The sequence below is a fragment of the Ornithodoros turicata genome, unplaced genomic scaffold (assembly GCF_037126465.1).
Source record: "Ornithodoros turicata isolate Travis unplaced genomic scaffold, ASM3712646v1 ctg00000979.1, whole genome shotgun sequence".
NCBI classification, from domain to species: Eukaryota; Metazoa; Arthropoda; class Arachnida; order Ixodida; family Argasidae; genus Ornithodoros; species Ornithodoros turicata.
Window position 1 is genome coordinate 205,115 of NW_026999433.1, and position 18,256 is coordinate 223,370.

At 46.4% G+C, this 18,256-nt stretch overlaps 1 protein-coding gene across 1 annotated transcript; it reads left to right on the plus strand.

The window, feature by feature from the left end:
* Window positions 1-7,957: 7,957 nt before the first annotated feature.
* Window positions 7,958-9,016, plus strand: LOC135376022 (uncharacterized). The gene has a single exon (XM_064608633.1). The coding sequence runs from the start codon at window positions 7,958-7,960 to the stop codon at window positions 9,014-9,016; it is 1,059 nt and encodes a 352-aa protein (XP_064464703.1).
* Window positions 9,017-18,256: the final 9,240 nt, after the last annotated feature.

Sequence of the window (18,256 nt, forward strand, 5' to 3'; positions counted from 1 at the left end):
TGCCTGGCCATTGACTTCTAAAAGAGGAACCGAACGACTGAGATGTTCCTCTCTGATTTTGCGGAGTCTGTCCCACACCACTTTGGATGGGGTATTACAGGACAGAGAAGAAACAAAGTTGCGCCAAGAGGACCGCTTAGCTTGTTTTCGCGTCCATCTGGCCTTTGCTCTTGCCTTTTTAAACAGTAAGAGATTTTGTGTTGTGGGGTACCTCCGAAATGTACCCCACGCCCGATTTTGAAGTTTGCGAGTTTCCTCGCATTCGCTATTCCACCAGGGTTTAGGTCGCTTTCGGAGACGACCAGAAGTCTGGGGAATGAATCGTATTGCCGCATCAAGAATGACGTTGTTGATAAGATTGCTAGCTTCCTCGACCGTCACTGTATCAATAGGAATCAGAGAGAGGTCACATTTTTCAGAGAACTGATTCCAGTCGCCTAGTTGAAATTTCCATCTGGGAGGGCGTGTTCTCAGAGTGTTGACTACAGTACGATATTTTAACACTACTGGGAAGTGATCACTCCCCCGAGGATTCTGTTCAACTGTCCAGTCAAGAAACTGGACAATCGATGGGCTGCATAATGAAATGTCTATGGAAGAAAAAGTTTGTGTTGCAGGGTTCACATAGGTAGGTAATCCAGTATTCAGAAGACAGAGTGACCCCGAAAGTAGGACCCTCTCCAACATTTTCCCCCGTGCATCTACCTTTGCACTTCCCCACAAAGGATTGTGGGCATTCAGGTCGCCCAAAATCATAAACGGCTGGGGGAGTTGTTTGCATAGATTTTCGAAATCTCTTTGCTCTACTACAACTGATGGGGGCAGGTAGAGTGAGCATATCGTCAAAGTCCTGTCGAGGCACACCTCGACTGCTACTGCCTCCAAGTCTGTAATGAGTGGGAAGTATTTTGCAGGTATGCACTGCGGAAGGACTACAGCCACACCACCAGCTGCACGTGTGCTGTCTGTGCGGTCCTTCCTGAAAACATTATACCGCCGGAAAGGGTTTAAGTTTCCTTTCTGTAGGTATGTTTCTTGCAGGCAGAAGCAGACAGCTCTGTACTTTTCGAAAAGATCGTGTACGTCGTCAACGTTAGTGTTGAGGCCTCGAGAGTTCCACTGAAGGAATACCTGTCCCATAATTATAATGGAAATAAGGAAGACAAGGGACTCTGCACATTGTGTGTTAAGGGGGTGTGACCCTTGGCGGGAGGAGCCTCTGTTTCTCCTTCGACTTGCCTCTACCTCGACCTCCGTGTTTTTCTCTTTGCTCCTTCCCTTGGGAAGAAGCTTTCTGGTCCAGTGTACTTGGAAGACTTGACGTCGATTTCTGCGACATGCAGTCATCGTCGTCAAGCTCCATTGAGTGTGTGGCAGTCTGGGATGAGCTCCCAGTGAGCCCATCCCAAACTGAAAGCGCGCCATCAACCTCCGTAGAGATTGTGGCGGGAGCCGGCGGAGGCGAACTCTCCGCAGGCTTTTCTTGTGTTTGGGGAGTGTGGAGTGGAGTCCCACAAGTTTGGGTCCCCACGGATACTCTGAGCGATGCCACTCCCCGGCGCACCGCTTCAGAGAAAGATCCTCTTTTTTGAAACTCCAGTTGCGTTTTCGCTGCTTTGTATGTCAGCTGCTGTACAGTCTTAATTATCAAGAATTATTTCTCATCACTAAAGCGTGGGCAGCTTCTTGAATAGGAAGGATGGTTGCCTTCACAGTTGACACAACGGAAACTGTTTTTGCACGACTCTGGGGTATGGTCATTGCCGTCACCCGCGCACTTGGGGCATATCAGGTGTCCACGGCACACTTGGGAATGGTGGCCAAATCTTTGGCACTTGAAACATCGACGCGGGTGAGGTATATAGGGTCGGACGTGACAGTTTACATACCCAGCCTTGATTTCTGCGGGGAGCGTGTGCAATTGGAAAGATAAGATGATGTGCCTGGTTGGTATTTCTTTGTTGTCCCTGCGGATGGATATCCGTTTGGCATTGATCACCCCTTGGTCTTTTAAACCATCCTCGATCTCGCTTTCGGAGCACTGCAGTAGCTCCTCACTAGATATAACGCCTCGGACTGTGTTGAGTGTGCGGTGTGCAGTCACTGAAACTGGAATATTACCAATCTGTTTTACTGACAATAGTGCTGAGCTCTGCTGCCTGCTCTGGACCTCAATGTGGATGTCACCAGTTCTCAATTTTTTTGCACTGTACGCTTTACCTATTACTTGTTCGAGAGTTTTAGCGATGAGAAAGGGAGAAACATTAGCTAGTGGTTTTGTCTGATCTTCAGCCTGAAGGATGAGGATCTTCGGGAACCATGGTTCTGGAGCAGAACTGAAAAACTGCAATGTTTGCGCTTCGGTGCGGTGCCTTTTGTGGCGCCGATCATGTTTTTGTGAGTTCGCGTTATCCATAAAGTGGAGTAGGTGATTCGGTGCAGCAGGTGTTTCCCCCACCATGGAGCCCAACGAGGGAACGTGTTCCAGACGTTAACACTGCCTCTGCACTATACCCAAGTACAGTTTTCTGAAGAAAGGAGTACTTCCCAAGGTTGACCCTTGCCGCCGAAGAAGGTGAAAAGAGGAAGAAGTGGGCGGGAGGAGAGAGAGAAAAGGGAAAGAAATGAAAAGTGAGATGGTGACTAGCTGAATAGTCCTGGCCGAGCCTTCCAGGACCACCCGTCCATGGGAAGCAGGGGCCAAAGCAGTGTGTTGTTTTCCCGGAGGGGCCCCGAAGGTCCAAACCAACCTCCGAGTCCACTCAACTTTCAAGATCCCCCTTTCCCCAGACACGAGAAAGCCACGCACAGCTATACGTGGGGGTCTCCCTCCTGCGGCGACCCAACCGTGAATGCAGGAGGGGGCTACTGCGGCTGCTGCCGGGCGATGGGGGCGCAAATTTCCCGAGGCCGGGTGGGGGCGAAACTGTCACCCTTCTAGTGTGGATAAAACATGGGCCGATGTTTGAAATTGATATTTCTTTTCCGTAATTCTAGTGTATATTCACCGGAAGATTACTGGTTCGATACTGTCCGGTTCTCCAATGCTGCACCTACTGCAGTAAAACCTGAATAAACGTGTAAAAGCAGACGACGCGTCCACACAAAGGTAGTTCATCGTTTCTCCAGCGCGCCGACGCCGTTTGATCTCGGAGCGAATTCGTCTTCTGGGCACCGTGCTCATCATTGGCACGGTATTTGAAGGGTCAGGTATGACGCGTTAAAAGTTCATGCGAATTGTGGGTCAACAGCCCGGGAGGACGAAAAGGTCCATACAGGCTTTTACGGTCCGAAGTGAATGAGTGCTTTGTTAGAATGTGGCTGGGATTATATGAATGAAGTCATCTTGGCTCCAGACCGGTTACAGAAATGCCAGGTTCATGAACATGGGGACCAAACGGGACAACAGGCACGAATGGGCGACCATTTCGAAAGATAAGGACGTTAGTGGTTACGTGGGAAAATTTTTCAGAGCAAGCAAAGACTTTGTGTGTGTGTTTTTTTGTAACCTATTCATTTGTAACATACAGTTCATTCACGAAATAAAGGTAAAAGTTAGTGACTATGCGGAACATAACATTGTCGAGACAGGATAGAGGAAATAGAATACCAGAGAAAAAGTTTGAGAGTATTTTATTTGTCAAGTGTTTCTAGGGTGCCTCGTGTTTTGTTGATACGGAACGAGTGGCATTGAACTAGCATGTTAGATTAGACCCCTGTCATATCTGTCATGAGTGGATCTGTACCCGGATTCTAGAATACATAGTTTACTCTTGTCAAAATTGTTACCAGGAACGTCGCGAGTGCTTAGGGCAGTTTGTCGGAGGTGTCGGTTCTGTTTCCGATAAAGCGGTTGTTTATTTCTCGACCGGTTTCGCCAACGTATGGCATAGGGCAGTCACCGCATTCCATTGGAGCTTGTACATGTAAATGCGTGGTTAACACAGTGGATATAATAACTGGCAGTGAATTTGATTGAATTACCGTGTTGAACATGCTTGCATGTTTCTCAACGCGGGTAGTCGATCACTGCTCTGCAGGGTTGCGGTGAGTTTGCCGTTGTCTAGTGATACTGTGGTGTTGAGAGAGTGGATTAATTGAGTTAAGTGTTGTGATGTGCGCTTTATAGTGTTGTGTGCGGAGTTTAGTAGATCAACAAACTTTTGAAATTCATGTTCCTCATGTTTCCATGTTATAAGTATATCATCGATGTACCGAAGGTACTTTGTGAGTTTTATTTGCAGGGCGTTAAGAGCATTGTTTTTGGGGCACCCCATGAAGATAGTTGTGTACGTGGATGCAACAGGCGTGCCCATACTTGTACCGTATACTGGTGCATAGTATTGAACTCGCCATTGAACTCGAAGTAGTTCAGTTTAAGGACCAAGTCCATTAAAGCGAGGATGGTTTCCGTGTCTTTTTTGGTGGTTCTTGTAAAAAGGGCAATGGCAGAGGCTGTGAGTCCATCGTTGTGTGGTATGTCTATATGCTGTGATGTCACATCTAGCGTGGCAAGTATTGTGCTCCTACCAAATGTATGCGTGTTGTTTACATCCCAGTTATTATGAGGAGGTGTGGTGTGTTTTGTACGCGAGATGGCAATGTTGTCATATTATGATTTAAATTCTTGTCCAAAAATTTCGAGAGTTTTTTTCTGTTAGTGTGTCGTTATCCTTTCATGCTTCCGAAACGGTTCGCTGGATTTCTACCCGTCTGACGTGAATTTAGTTGTACAGTAGAGCATATCGGCATGGTTCGTTCCATGCGTTCGTCTGCGTGATTCCATTCGAACTTACACAGACATCTTATCATGATTGAAGACACAGTTATCCCTTTAAACACTCTACAAGTGTAGTGCTCAGGGTGTGCGGACAAGGTGGAAATGTATGTTCTACACAGGCGAGACGAAGGATGGCTGAAATTCCAGCTGTTGAGGAAAAAAGGTGGCGACATGCTGGCGTCGGCGGAATGCCTGTGCTTTTCATATCGTCTGCAGCATATATATTCCCACGCGCTTTACCTCATTTATTTGTTTATTTACCTGTCTGTCCGTCCTATTCCTTTCCAAAACTGCAATGTTGTACAACCGCCCACGACGACGATGCCTATATCATGTCCGTGTCGTTTCTATCAGTGTGTGCCGGCCGCAGAACATCTACTTGGCCGGTGAGTAGAGACTGGAAAACGCAGGATGGAACAGACGAATCGGCAGCCAATCAAAAGACAAGAAGGGGCCTGTGGCTGCACACCTGTACACCACTCGTACAGACCTCTTTCGTGACCACATGCATTCATCTCACATATTAATTAAGCTGCGAGACAAGGAAACGAAACGTGGACGGACACGACTACTGGCAAAGACGGTCGTGATCATATTCATCAGGTGTCTCACCATTAAGGAGTCTTTCAGGAAAATATATAACTGTTGCACGACGTACGGCAAGGTTATTCCCAAGGTTGCCGTTGATAATTTTTCTTTATTTTTTTTTATTTGGGGAGAGGGGGGTTGCCGTCCCTTACGTGGTGTGTGATTTTCCACGTTTTGCTGCTCATGTGCCGTTTCTGTCGGCCATTTTGAGCAATGGTGCAAATGGTGCAATCTTCAGGTGGCATTAGGGGCGTGTAGGGATGCTCAGAAAATCCCTTGGTTACATACAAGGTAGTACAATGTGCTGGACAAGGTACTATCTGCACGACTTCATGAGGACGTCTGCATGTAAATTACCCTTGCAAAAGCTGGCTTCCTATCCCTATGGAATTCTTATCACTATTGTATACACTCTATTTAGTGTCTATCCACTGCTGTCTATCAACTTAATGTAGAGAACCTCCAAACACTCATTGAACTAAAATTAAAATCTTCCTAACCAGTGCCTCTTTTAACTTCCTATACACGAGAGGAACATACATTCTGCACAAGGTCTGTAGAGGTAGAACACATACTGTTGCATCGTGTCGTGATCCAATCAGAACTCAACTTTATTCACGAGCCGAATTAAAAAAAGATACACGTGCCTTTTCGTTGGCACCGTGGCGTTCTGTGCTTCTGTGCTGTGCACCGTGCTTATGGGACGAATAGTTCAGGAGGGCGTTTGTTGCGCTCCGAAATGCGTGGGGGTGGACGGGACGGATTCGAGCCGTGCTGGTCACAGTTAACATGTACGTCTATTACGGCTGACGCTGGTGGCTGCTGTGAGGCAGTGGCTTAAAGCCGTGTCGCACTCCACGGCTTGCCATCTGCGGTTTGGGACCCAGCCGGCCCAGTCTGTCGTTGGATCTATGTGGGCGGGTTTAAGTGCGGTGTGCCTTTTGTACAGTTCCCTGGGAACTTAATCCTCACAAAGTCCCCGGCGTGTCTCCCGACTTCATGCTGCTGTAGATTTGCGCCTTAGACCTTTGTTGATAGGCGATGATACTTTTCCTCAAGTTGGCCATCTCCTGTACGACGTCGCCATCCAATGCCGGGAGCCCAACTATGTCCAGATGGGTCCTCATGCGTCTTCCGTGGAGCAGTTCAGCAGGAGAAAGCTGAGTGGCTGCATGAGGCGTGCTTGGGTACACACCAAGAACGAAGGCTTGCCGACGACGGCAAGCCCTTTCACCACCACCACCCACCGTGAAACTGTTCGAGGTCTAGATGAACTAGATGAACGTTGTCATGCGAAACGACCATGGCTTGAATGTAACTCATTAGAACTATGCTGAACCACTCAGCCTGTCCGTTAGCATGGGGATGGTATATAGACGAATGGCGATGTTCAATACCCATCGACTGCAAAAAAAAAAAAAAATTGAAAGCGTGGACCTCATATTGTGGCCAACGGTCAGGAATGACCACCTCAGGGTATCCTTCCCTAGCGAAGAGCTCCGTAAGGAAGTCGATAATGGAGTTCACTGTAACCGTCGGCGTTGAGGCGGGCTTCCGGCCATTTACTATCGTATTCCACCACAGAAATGATGAAACGATATTCAGAAGGCAGCCTGTTGAAAGCGCCAGTGATGTCGATGCCGATCTGCACCCCCCTCCCCCCTGGTTTGTCGGGGAACTTAACTGTCTGAAGAGGAGCAGGACGTGTGATTGCTGTCTTGTCAGTGGTCTGGCAGACCATACATGACCGTAGATGACGTTCTACGTCCTTATCCAAATTAGGCCACCAATACCTAAGCCGAGTCCGTTGCCTGGAACGGACTATGCCAGGGTGACACTCGTGACTCAGTTCTATTACGTGCTTCCGTAAGGATGTTGGCGGTACAAACTTTTCTCCTCTCGTAAGCAATCCTTCCACAGATGACAGCTCATCGCGTACCAGTGCGTACGGCGCCACGTCTTTATCCTCCTTCACATGGGTCGGCCAATACGTGTAGACAAAAGTGAGGACCACCGTCAGAGTGGGGTCATCTTGCATGCCAGCTTACAGTTGATGAATAGTTGGGGAACCCAGGTGTTGCTGTATGACGCATACTAGTTCGCCTTCAGCTTCTTCAGACGAACTGCTCTCCTCTGACCTCGCCAGAGGTAGCCGTGAAAGGGTGCCGACGACGACATTGTCCTCTCCCCGCAGGGGGCACCGGTTTCGGCTGGTGTTTGGTGAGTGGCGCCACCACGGACCCCAGCCCCCAGTCCCAAGGTGTTAACCGTACCGTGCCGAGGGGATGAAAGGCGAAGGGTAGAAGCCTTGAACGGTGGCGGTCGGGGTCTTGGTCAAGCCCCGGCCGATGGGTTTTCCTTAAAACTCCGGGACCTTCTCACGCGTATGGACGTGAAACGTGAGCGACTTGTAGGAGCGTCCATTTCTTAAAACCGTACATGGTTAAAAATTCTTCCTCCTCTACGATCGGGGGCGGCAAACGTCCCCGGACCGAAGTATTCAAAGCAATGCCTACGAACTTTACAGCAAAGTACATCGTTCTTTCAGCGACTGTAAATGACAAAGAAAAAGTAGTCCCGTTGGGTAAGATGTCGCCGTTCTTCATTGAGAAGGCGGTGGCATCTCTGTCTAAGCATATACCTGAGATAAAGCGCATGCGATCAGGCGACTTGTTAATAAAGTGCACATCTGAAACAGACTGTGAGACCATTCTGAACACACATGAAATGTTGGGAAAAGGGATATCAGCTTCCTTGCACAAGACACTGAACACCAGTCGAGGCGTCATTGCCGTATCAGAACTCATCGACGTCCCCGTTGAGGAAATTCTTCTAAACCTGAAAGACCAGGACGTCATAGATGTACGAAAAATAAAAATAAGAAAGAACAATGAGTACATTACAACCCGCAATATTATCCTTACCTTTGATCGCCCGACTCTGCCTCAAAAGTTAAAAGTAGGATACCTGTCAGCAGAAGTTCGCCCATACATCCCAAATCCGTTGCGCTGCTTCCGTTGTAACAGATTCGGTCATGCTGCCGACTCGTGCCGTGGCTCCGCCTGTTGCGCACGGTGTGGGAAGGCCGACCACGAAACAAAAGAATGCAAAGGGCCAGACTGTTGTGTCAACTGCTCTTCTAACCACCCATCCTACTCGAGATCCTGTGCAAAATGGAAATATGAAAAGGAAGTCCTACATGTTAAAGTCACGCATAACCTCACTTACCCAGAAGCCAGGAAAAAAGTAGCCCCCATCTTTTTCGAGAAATCTTTTGCCACAGCTGTAAAACAGAGAGTAAAACTAGTCACACAGTACACACAGACCGAGCAATCAATATTCACCCAGACCAACGCAAGTCAGATCCAAGGAGGTGCAGATCCACCTCCAACTCCCGAAATTTCTGTGGCGTCGCTAACACCGGCGCCACTCCTGTCCTCACAGTCCACGGAGGTGACATCCATGGATTGCGAGGACGAGACGAGCTCTGAGCGCTCCTTTGCGAGCACGAGCTCCCAAGCCCCTAAAAAGAATAGATCTAGTCTGTCGGGGAGCGGGTCACTCCCTGACATATCTGACAAGGAGCTTGCGGCTGCACGAAAGAAAACCACAAGGCCGCGGGTCACACCTCCAACAAAAAATAGGTAATGGAAGCTCTTCCTAGTCGGCAAAAGTTCTTGACAGGCGTCTTTCTTCTTGCTGCAATCATTATGCAACACACGATCCTCCAATGGAATTGCCGAGGGTTACTCTCTAATCTAGATGACATCAACGATCTTTTCGAGAAGTATAACACATCATGCTTTTGTCTTCAAGAAACATATCTGAATACACAAACACAAAATCCACTGCGAAGACACAATATCTTTCGAAAAGATCGAACTGACGCCACCCGAGCATCTGGTGGTGTTGCGATCGTCACACGAGGATCTCTCCCAACAAAAGCAGTACACCTAGTTACAGACTTGGAAGCTGTAGCCGTGCAGATGTGTCTAGACAGAATTGTCACCATCTGCTCAATCTATTTGCCACCTTCAGACACTACTACACAAAAAGAATTAGATGATTTATGCAGCCAACTTCCAAGTCCTTTTATACTTCTAGGTGACTTTAATGCTCACAATCCACTTTGGGGCAGTACGAGAACTGACACTCGAGGGAAAATGTTAGAGAATTTCTTATTATCAACATCCACCTGCCTTTTAAACACAGGGGCACCTACATACATACATTCTTCAAGTCAGTCTCTCTCAACCTTAGACCTGTCTTTTTGCAGTCCATCCTTGTTTCAGGAGATAGAATGGACTGTAAAACAAAACCCGCTTGGGAGTGATCACTTCCCAGTGGTGTTAAAATATCTTACGCCAGTGAACACTCTGACAACACGCCCTCCTAGATGGAAACTCCAACTGGCCGACTGGAGGCAGTTTTCAGAAAGAAGTGACCTATCTTTAATTCCTATTGATAGTGTAACAATAGAAGAAGCTAATTATCTTATCAGCAACATCATACTTGATGCAGCAACAGTATCCATTCCCCAGACATCTGGTCGCCTCCCAAAGCGACCTAAACCCTGGTGGAATAATGAATGCGAGGAAACTCGCAAACTTCAAAATCGTGCATGGGGTACATTTCGGAGATACCCCACCTCAGATAATCTTTTACTTTTCAAAAAGGCAAGAGCAAAGGCCAGGTGGACACGAAAACAGGCTAAACGATCCTCTTGGCAAACTTTTGTATCTTCTCTATCTTGTAATACCCCATCCAAAATCGTATGGGACAGACTTCGTAAAATCAGAGGAGAGCATATCAGTCATTCAGTCCCTCTTTTAGAAGTTAACGGTCATGTATGCGAAAATTTAGAAGAACAGGCTAATGCACTTGGGGAACACTTCCAAAGCATTTCAAGTTCCTCCCATTATAGCTGTGAATTTCTAAAAATTAAACAAAGATCCGAAAAACAGAAGATTGCAGTAAATGGCGGAGACTGTTTGGGATATAACCAGGCTTTCACCATGGTAGAATTGTCACGTTCCTTGTTGTCAGCAAAAGCGACTGCTCCTGGCCCAGACCGTGTTGCATACTCAATGCTACAGAACTTGTCTGACATATCAAAAAAATGTTTACTTCAGTTCTTCAACCTCGTTTGGATACAGGGGACACTACCTTCTGCATGGAAAATTGCCACCATAATCCCCGTCCTGAAACCCGGAAAGGAAGCCTCTTGTCCTGCCAGTTATCGTCCCATCGCGCTGACAAGCTGCATAGGAAAAACCTTCGAGCGAATGGTGAATAACCGACTGGTTTATTTTCTTGAAATGAATAAGTGCCTATCAGAATTTCAGAGTGGGTTTCGAATGGGGTGCTCCACCATGGACCACCTCGTTCGTCTAGAAACAACCATCCGTGAAGCTTTTGTCAGGAGGCAACACTGCTTGTCAGTTTTCTTTGACTTGGAGAAAGCATACGACACTGCATGGCGATACGGCATCCTACAGGATCTCCATTCGTTCGGTATACGGGGTCGTCTCTTTAAATGCTTGCTGATTTCCTACAACACAGAACATTCAGAGTTCAGCTGGGAACTACCTTATCCCGTTTGTTCGTGCAAGAGAATGGTGTCCCGCAGGGCTCTGTTCTGAGCGTCACATTATTCCTTATCAAAATCAACTCTATAGCCAGTGTCATCCCACCCTCTATATCCTTTTCCTTGTATGTGGATGACATCCAGATATCTTGTTGTTCAGCGAGCTTACCCAGATGTGAACGACAGATGCAACTTTGTATAAATAAAATGGCAAAATGGTCCTCACATAATGGGTTTAAATTCTCTCCGGAAAAAACAATCTGCGTTCATTTCTCGAGAATCAGAGGAGTGTTTCCGTCTCCTTCGCTGCACCTTAATGAACAAGATATTCTTGTGAAATCAGAATGCAAATTTCTTGGCATTACGTTCGATTCAAAGCTCACTTTCAAGCCCCATATTCAAAACCTGAAGGCAAAATGTGTGAAGTCACTGAATCTACTGAAAATCCTCTCTCACAGATCTTGGGGTGCAGACGAGGAGACACTCCGCCGTGTATATAGTGCCTGCATTCGCTCTAAGATAGATTATGGGTCTATCGTCTACGGCTCAGCCCGCCAATCTGTATTAAAAGCTCTAGATCCTGTTCATCACCAAGGGCTCAGGCTTATCCTTGGTGCATTCCGAACGTCGCCAGTCGAAAGTCTGTATGTGGAATCACATGAATATTCCTTGACTAGAAGACGGTTTTATCTTGTGGTGTCCTATGCTCTAAGAATAAGGAGTTATGCACAACATCCTGCACTGACTTGTGTTAAAAGAACACGTTTCAAACAGCTGTTTATTAACAGGCCTTCAGTAGTCCCTCCTCTTTCAATGAGAATTGAACAGGATATTGAGGATCACAATTTTCCTTCCTATAATTGCCAAGTTGCAGAATATGGTAAGATGGTCCCACCTTGGGAACCACCTCCAAGGTATGATACAACTTTGACTAAATACAGCAAACACAACACCTCTACACATGTACTACAGCAAGAATTTGAACACGTGAGGGAAAGTTTTGGGACTCACACAGAAATTTACACTGACGGATCAAAGTCTAGTGCAGGTGTGACCTGTGCCATGACTTCTGGCACATGTGTGAGGTCACATCGTCTAAACAATATAGCATCTATCTTTACTGCAGAAATTTATGCAATCATCCTTGCACTTACGCACATTCTTCAAGGCTGTATCAAGTCTTCAGTTATATATACAGATTCTTTAAGTTCTGTTAATGCTATTTGCAGCACACGCAAACCAAAGAATTTTCTGATTCAGCGTGCACAGTCCTTAGTGAGTGCGGCACAAAAGAGGGGACTTTCAGTTATTTTATGCTGGGTGCCTAGCCACACAGGCATACAAGGCAATGAGGTTGCTGACCGCGCTGCTGCTGCTGCAGCTTCAAAAGACATCAGTTCTTTTGAGATACCGATGCATGATATTAGGTCAGCACTTAGGAAATCACTGTATTCAACATGGCAGAGTTTCTGGAACACTCAGACACACAACAAACTACACTTAGTTAAGCAACACATCCAAAGTTACGGAGACCGGCAGGAAAATCGTCTCTTGAGTGTTCTGAGAACAAGGTTGCGGATTGACCACACCTTCCTCACGCACAAATTTTTACTCTGTGGAGAAGAGCCGCCACTGTGTGAGCACTGTGGCGAACTCCTCTCTGTCATCCACATTCTTATCACCTGCCCACACCACGAAATCCATCGTCAGCATCATTTTACAGAGTTTTATATGCATTTTTTGCCTCTTCATCCAGCGCTCTTGCTTGGCGATGAGGCTATTATCCCCTTCAGTAGAATTTTTAATTTTCTAAGAGACACTGGAATTGTAAGTCTTGTGTAGTTTTAGTTTTGTATTTTAGATGTTACTTCTCTTCTTTTTTAAGTACTGCACCTACTTCTTGCTAGTCTTATTTTAATCACAGTGTTGGCGCATTATGACCTATGTAGTTAATGCGCCATTAAAACTCCAATCATCATCATCATCAACATTGTCCTCTCCCTTCTTGTATTGCATCTTAAAGTTGTGGAGAAATAGACCCGTGACCCACCGAGTTATTCTCATGGGCTGGCGACCCTGACCCTGCGTTGAGAGAAGGGTGACCAGGGCCTGATGATCAGCTTCAACCAGCTGGGAGTGGGAATTTTGTTCAAGAACTGTTGTTATTCCGAACTGTGTGTAACCCTTCGCTGTCGACGTAGATCACTCCTAAGAGCGTACATATGCCACATGAGCCATTACATACCTACACGCCTCGAACCACACACACGGATGAGAACAGGTAGTCAATGTGCCTCTTTGCTATAAATGTTCTTGGACCTCTTTGTTGACGCATTCAAGCCATCAAAGTGCAAAGTATTCGCTCCCCAAGTAGGTTTCTGCGCAGCGGAAGAAGGAGAGGGTGTAAAATGACCCCATAGTGTAAAAAAACAGAATAATTTTATGTGATTTTTTGGTAATGTCTTATGGATCCGAAACCAAAATAACATTGGTCTTTTCAAAGGAAATTGAAATTTACGGGGTACCGAGCCCCACAAAGATGCAGTGCTTGGCGAAAGCCTATGTCGTTTTAAGCAGGCATTACGGCCCACGTAAGGCACGGACCATGTTTGAAATCTCTCATTTGGTAGGGGAGAGTTCATTTACCCTATGTAAGCAATTTTCACAATCGCACTAGACGGGCTCGATGCTGGTGGCACATTTTTGACCGAAAATTCGTCCATCGGCCTCGGTACGCAAAGGAAGATTGCACTGCGCACGTCATACATAAAATCAACAGGATTCTAAGTATGTGTAAACATATAAGTATTTAAAGAGATTCCAACGTTTATTTTGCTGAAAAACAAGCTTTCGGAGGGAGTCCGTTCATCAGATGTGATACATTGAACACTTGGTAGAGATATTTATAATAACGTACATCAGAGAAAGGGAACAAAGAAGGTGGTGATTTTTCTTTCTCCCCCTTCTCTGGTGTACATTAGTATAAATATCTCTAACTAATGTTCAATGTATCGCACCTGATGAAGCACGGACTTCATCCGAAAGCATCTTTTTCAGTAAAATAAATGTTTCAATCTCTTTAAGTACTTATCTTATTCGCTTCGTGTGCTAGACCTCTCTCATTTTTTTTCTGGTTAGTTTCCAATGTGGAAACAGTACTTATATTCTTTGAAAAACCTTAAAATCGCAGGTAGACGGGTAGAAATCCAGCATACCTGTAGGGAAGTATGAAGGGAACTGCCTGAGGACGAGAGTCCCCGATGTTTAGAACAGAGGCTGTTCTTCTCCTGACCAGATGCGATATATCAAAGATAAAATTCCAGCGGCAGCAGAGCTGCACCACCCCATTATGGGTTGCTCCAAATAATAATAACGCGAGCAGGGACAGTGTAGCTCCCAGCAAATGCGGGAGAAAGAGGGAAGCGGTACTGATAGTGAATCGTCATATTCCACCGATATCACAACACAGTAAACTGAGTTCTCTGTTTGACATGACAATTTGAATCACATTTAGCACCCAGAAACGGCGTTAGGAAGGTTACTACATCTTTACCTTATCTGGAATTCTTATTTTGATATTAGATGCCAGCTTCGGCAGTCTGTGAGACATTGATAAAAGCACAACAGTGCATTTCTTTTAAGAAGGGACACGTCTTTTGCACGCTTCAACCCAAGACTGTTCTCAAATTCAGCGTAAACCAGGTGTTCGAAAGACCAATGATGATCAATTAAATTTAATTATTTATATGACAAGTGTCAATAGTGAAATAGTTCCACTGAGTATATGCATTTTATAGGCGCTCGTCGTGGAGGGTGTGTCAGTAATAATAATAATAATAATAATAATAATAATAATAATAATAATAATAATAGTAGTAGTAGTAGTAGTAGTAGTAGTAGTAGTAGTAGTCATCGTCGTCGTCGTCAATTTATCCATTTACATGTCAGGGGAGTCCTTGTACGCACACGTGGATACATACTACACGTGCCGCAGAATATGACTGTGTTGGTGAAAGTGTATTTTCGACTGCATTCACAACTGTCTTTCGACCAATTCATAGTTTTTGAGTTGCCTTATGGTGGAGCTATTTCGTGAAATGAGCTTGTGGGAGCCAAAAGAACGCAAGCTACCACAACGAATGCCAGAAGGAAACTGATTTATTTCGTGGCATGGGCCACCGATGCAAAGCGGGGGCGTGGCGCGAGCTTAGTCATCCTCGTCCATTACAGGGCCCCCCCTCCAGACTCTCTCAGGAGCGATCTGCCCAGGAGGCGCGCTTCTTCGGGGCGGTGGACGAGACGGGGGCGTGATGGGCCGGCGAAGGGAACAGTGCAAGGGCAGAAAGGGGAAAAGACGACAGCGGTGGTTCAGTGAAGGCGGGCTTCAGCCTGTCCATATGGACGGATATCTGTAGCCGTATACCCGCAGGAGGTCCTGTTGCGGCTGTTTCGCGGATTGTGCGAGTCAGATCCGCGATGGGATGCTGTATGGATCATTTATCGTATGATATCCTCTTTTCGACGAGGAATGGCTGTGCCCAGAAAGAAAAAAATATTAAATGGGGTATAAATCTCTATCGTCGAATAGAACTCTATTTCGTTGAGTATACTTCTCATCTCTCCATGGCGTTTTGAAAACTGTCAAAAATATTAAAGCAGCTCCAGCGGACGCCGTCCATGTATAGAAATGTCTACGCGGTACACAACTTATATAGTTTAGTCCCACGTACGTCTGGAACAGCAAGTTCAAGAGCGTACGTGAAAATCCAAAGTACGTAATGAGAGCTTCAAAAAGGTGTTCTCTAGCGACAGCGCACTTCGATATCAAATGGGCACAGCCCGTCGATTCTACCGTTAGGGTGAAAACAGCCCGTAACACGGTGTGTATGTTCAGTCATTTGCGACGGCGAATAAAAAATACAATATTGTACAAGAAGACGGACAAAAACGAAAATCGTGTAAGACACAGGACAAGTTTATTTAGGTGTTATATAATGCTAGAGTGCACAACACGGTGACACAGAAGTGATATCGGTGAACACACACCAGGACCCGCTTGCACGAACATCGAGGAGTTAGCAGTGTCCCTAGCACGTTTGTCATCGCATTGCACACGATGAGTAGTGCCAAGGACAGACGCGCGTGCCCGTAGTCATGCCCCTGTCGCACGACAGTTTGAATGTCATTCACAGCGAATGACACTAGCACTGAATGACATTAGTTTAATGTCAGACGGCGAAATCAAATGGCAATACATGCGAATGCGTTCGGGGAACTCATTCAAATTCCCTCTCGCAGATACTGCGCACCTTCGCAGTAGAGAGGTAGCAAAACCAATAAAAAAGAGTGAGTGAAAGAGTGATATGAAAGTTGTACTCCAATATTTTCTCACAAATTTGATAACCTTTAGCACGAAGGAAGGAAAACTAGAGACTGTTTTTCGGCGAACTACCCTCGTTTCCAGTCGCCACGGTGCAAACTGCGGTGCACATATGCTTCTTATACCCTAGTCACACAGCATTTCAAATGTCAGTTGCGAGAAATGGCCTTCGGCCTCTCAAATGACCTTTGTTCGGGGGCGCCTGCCAGACAGGTGGGAAAGGAGTGCTCCTCAACTGACTGCCCCCACCGGCTCCCTTTTTCGGTTTCGTTTCCCCTGTCTGCTGTGGAAAGTTGTAGTTGGTCTGTGCGCCACAAATCAAGATGCAGAAGCCATATGCACTTCTCTAAATCGGATCTAAATACGTTTACACAGTTTCACTCCATTATCCGCATTTTATAGGTTTTCCTACATTCAGCTGCGAAGGTAGCGAGGGTACAATGGCATAACACTGTTTTCGAGATTGCTCCTTTCTGCTCCTCAAATGCCGTTGGGGGCCTCCTTTCGCGTTGGTGGTCATTTCTTAGAAAGGTCCTTTCAGCTGCCGTCTGACAAGGCTGTCAGAGGTCATTTTTTGCAAATTAAAATTCCCGGAAGTCCTTCGAGCATGCCGTCTGACAGGGGTATTAGTTGTCTTGGGCCCGTGGTACATAGCCAACTAGCTGTCTTTGAAACGGCAACGATTCGGTGAAATAATATAATGTCTCGCTAGTTTCGAGCAAGAGAAATAAATATATAACTAATGTACTTCAGATGTTCGGCCCTGGGGGCTTAATCGCTTCATCGTCGTTACGGTCGTTACAAGCTAACGAGTGGCGGGAAATTCAAAAAGGCGGGAGGGAAATTTAAAAAGGTGGGCACGTGATGAAACATGTGCACGCGCTGTTCGCGCGATACGTGAAGGCCGTGGTACACGTCACGCGCAATGTGTCACGTGCCCACCTTTTTGAATTTCCCGCCACTCGTTAGCTTGTAACGACCGTAACGACGATGAAGAGATTAAGCCCCCTGGTGTCTTTATTATCGACACTGACATCACTTGCGAATGGCATTCTGTTTCCTCGTGTAGCTCGATCTAAGAGAAACGAATGAGAAACGAAACTAGCTGCGATTGTCATCCGATTTGCCGTGTGACAGGGATATTACCCAGGACACAACTGAGGAATATCCTCAATGTTCATACGCGTGGGGTCAGCACGGAAGAATTCATGAGACGCATATTGGTATCTTCGTCATTGGCTTTGGTGCCATCTTTCGTGTTGGCAAGTGAAAACAAACATTCATTTCGATCGCCTTACTACTACACTGCACCACACACATATAGTATCGCTACACATAAGTTCTATAGATATGTCATGAAGTAAGAAGCGGAGGTTCTGCTTTCTTGTGAACCATCTTCAGGCCACAGTTCTCCTCAAACATTTCCGCTTCATGAATAATATACAAGCTTCTACCCTGTCTACGTGGTGGAAAATTATTTCAATCATGCACACGAGACCGCTTATGAGGAAGCCCGTTACCAAAATTACGAAATGCGGCTTGACGTCACCAATACCCAGGGGGACTTCCTTGCCAGTCTCGGTTGCGTGAAGGCAGTCGGCACGTGATTGCAGTTTGTTCCTGGCATGGATAAAAAGCCCAGATTCAAAAGCGTTGCTCACGGTACTTAGCACGCCTTTCAAGAAGGGCGAAGTGGTTGTCATGACTACTCCGGTAGGGTTGGGACGAAAGTCCTCAGGTAATCTCTCATATCCCATGGCACGCAACTCAGAGTGCACACGTGCGGTTCCGTTGGTGTAGACGTTATGCGTGACATACAGGTTTTTGAAGGCGGACTCCTCCTTTATCGACCCATCAGCGTTGAAGCATACCGGGCCAGCTTTAATCCCGAGGTGTTCAGGCGCACTCAAGGCCGCGGCGT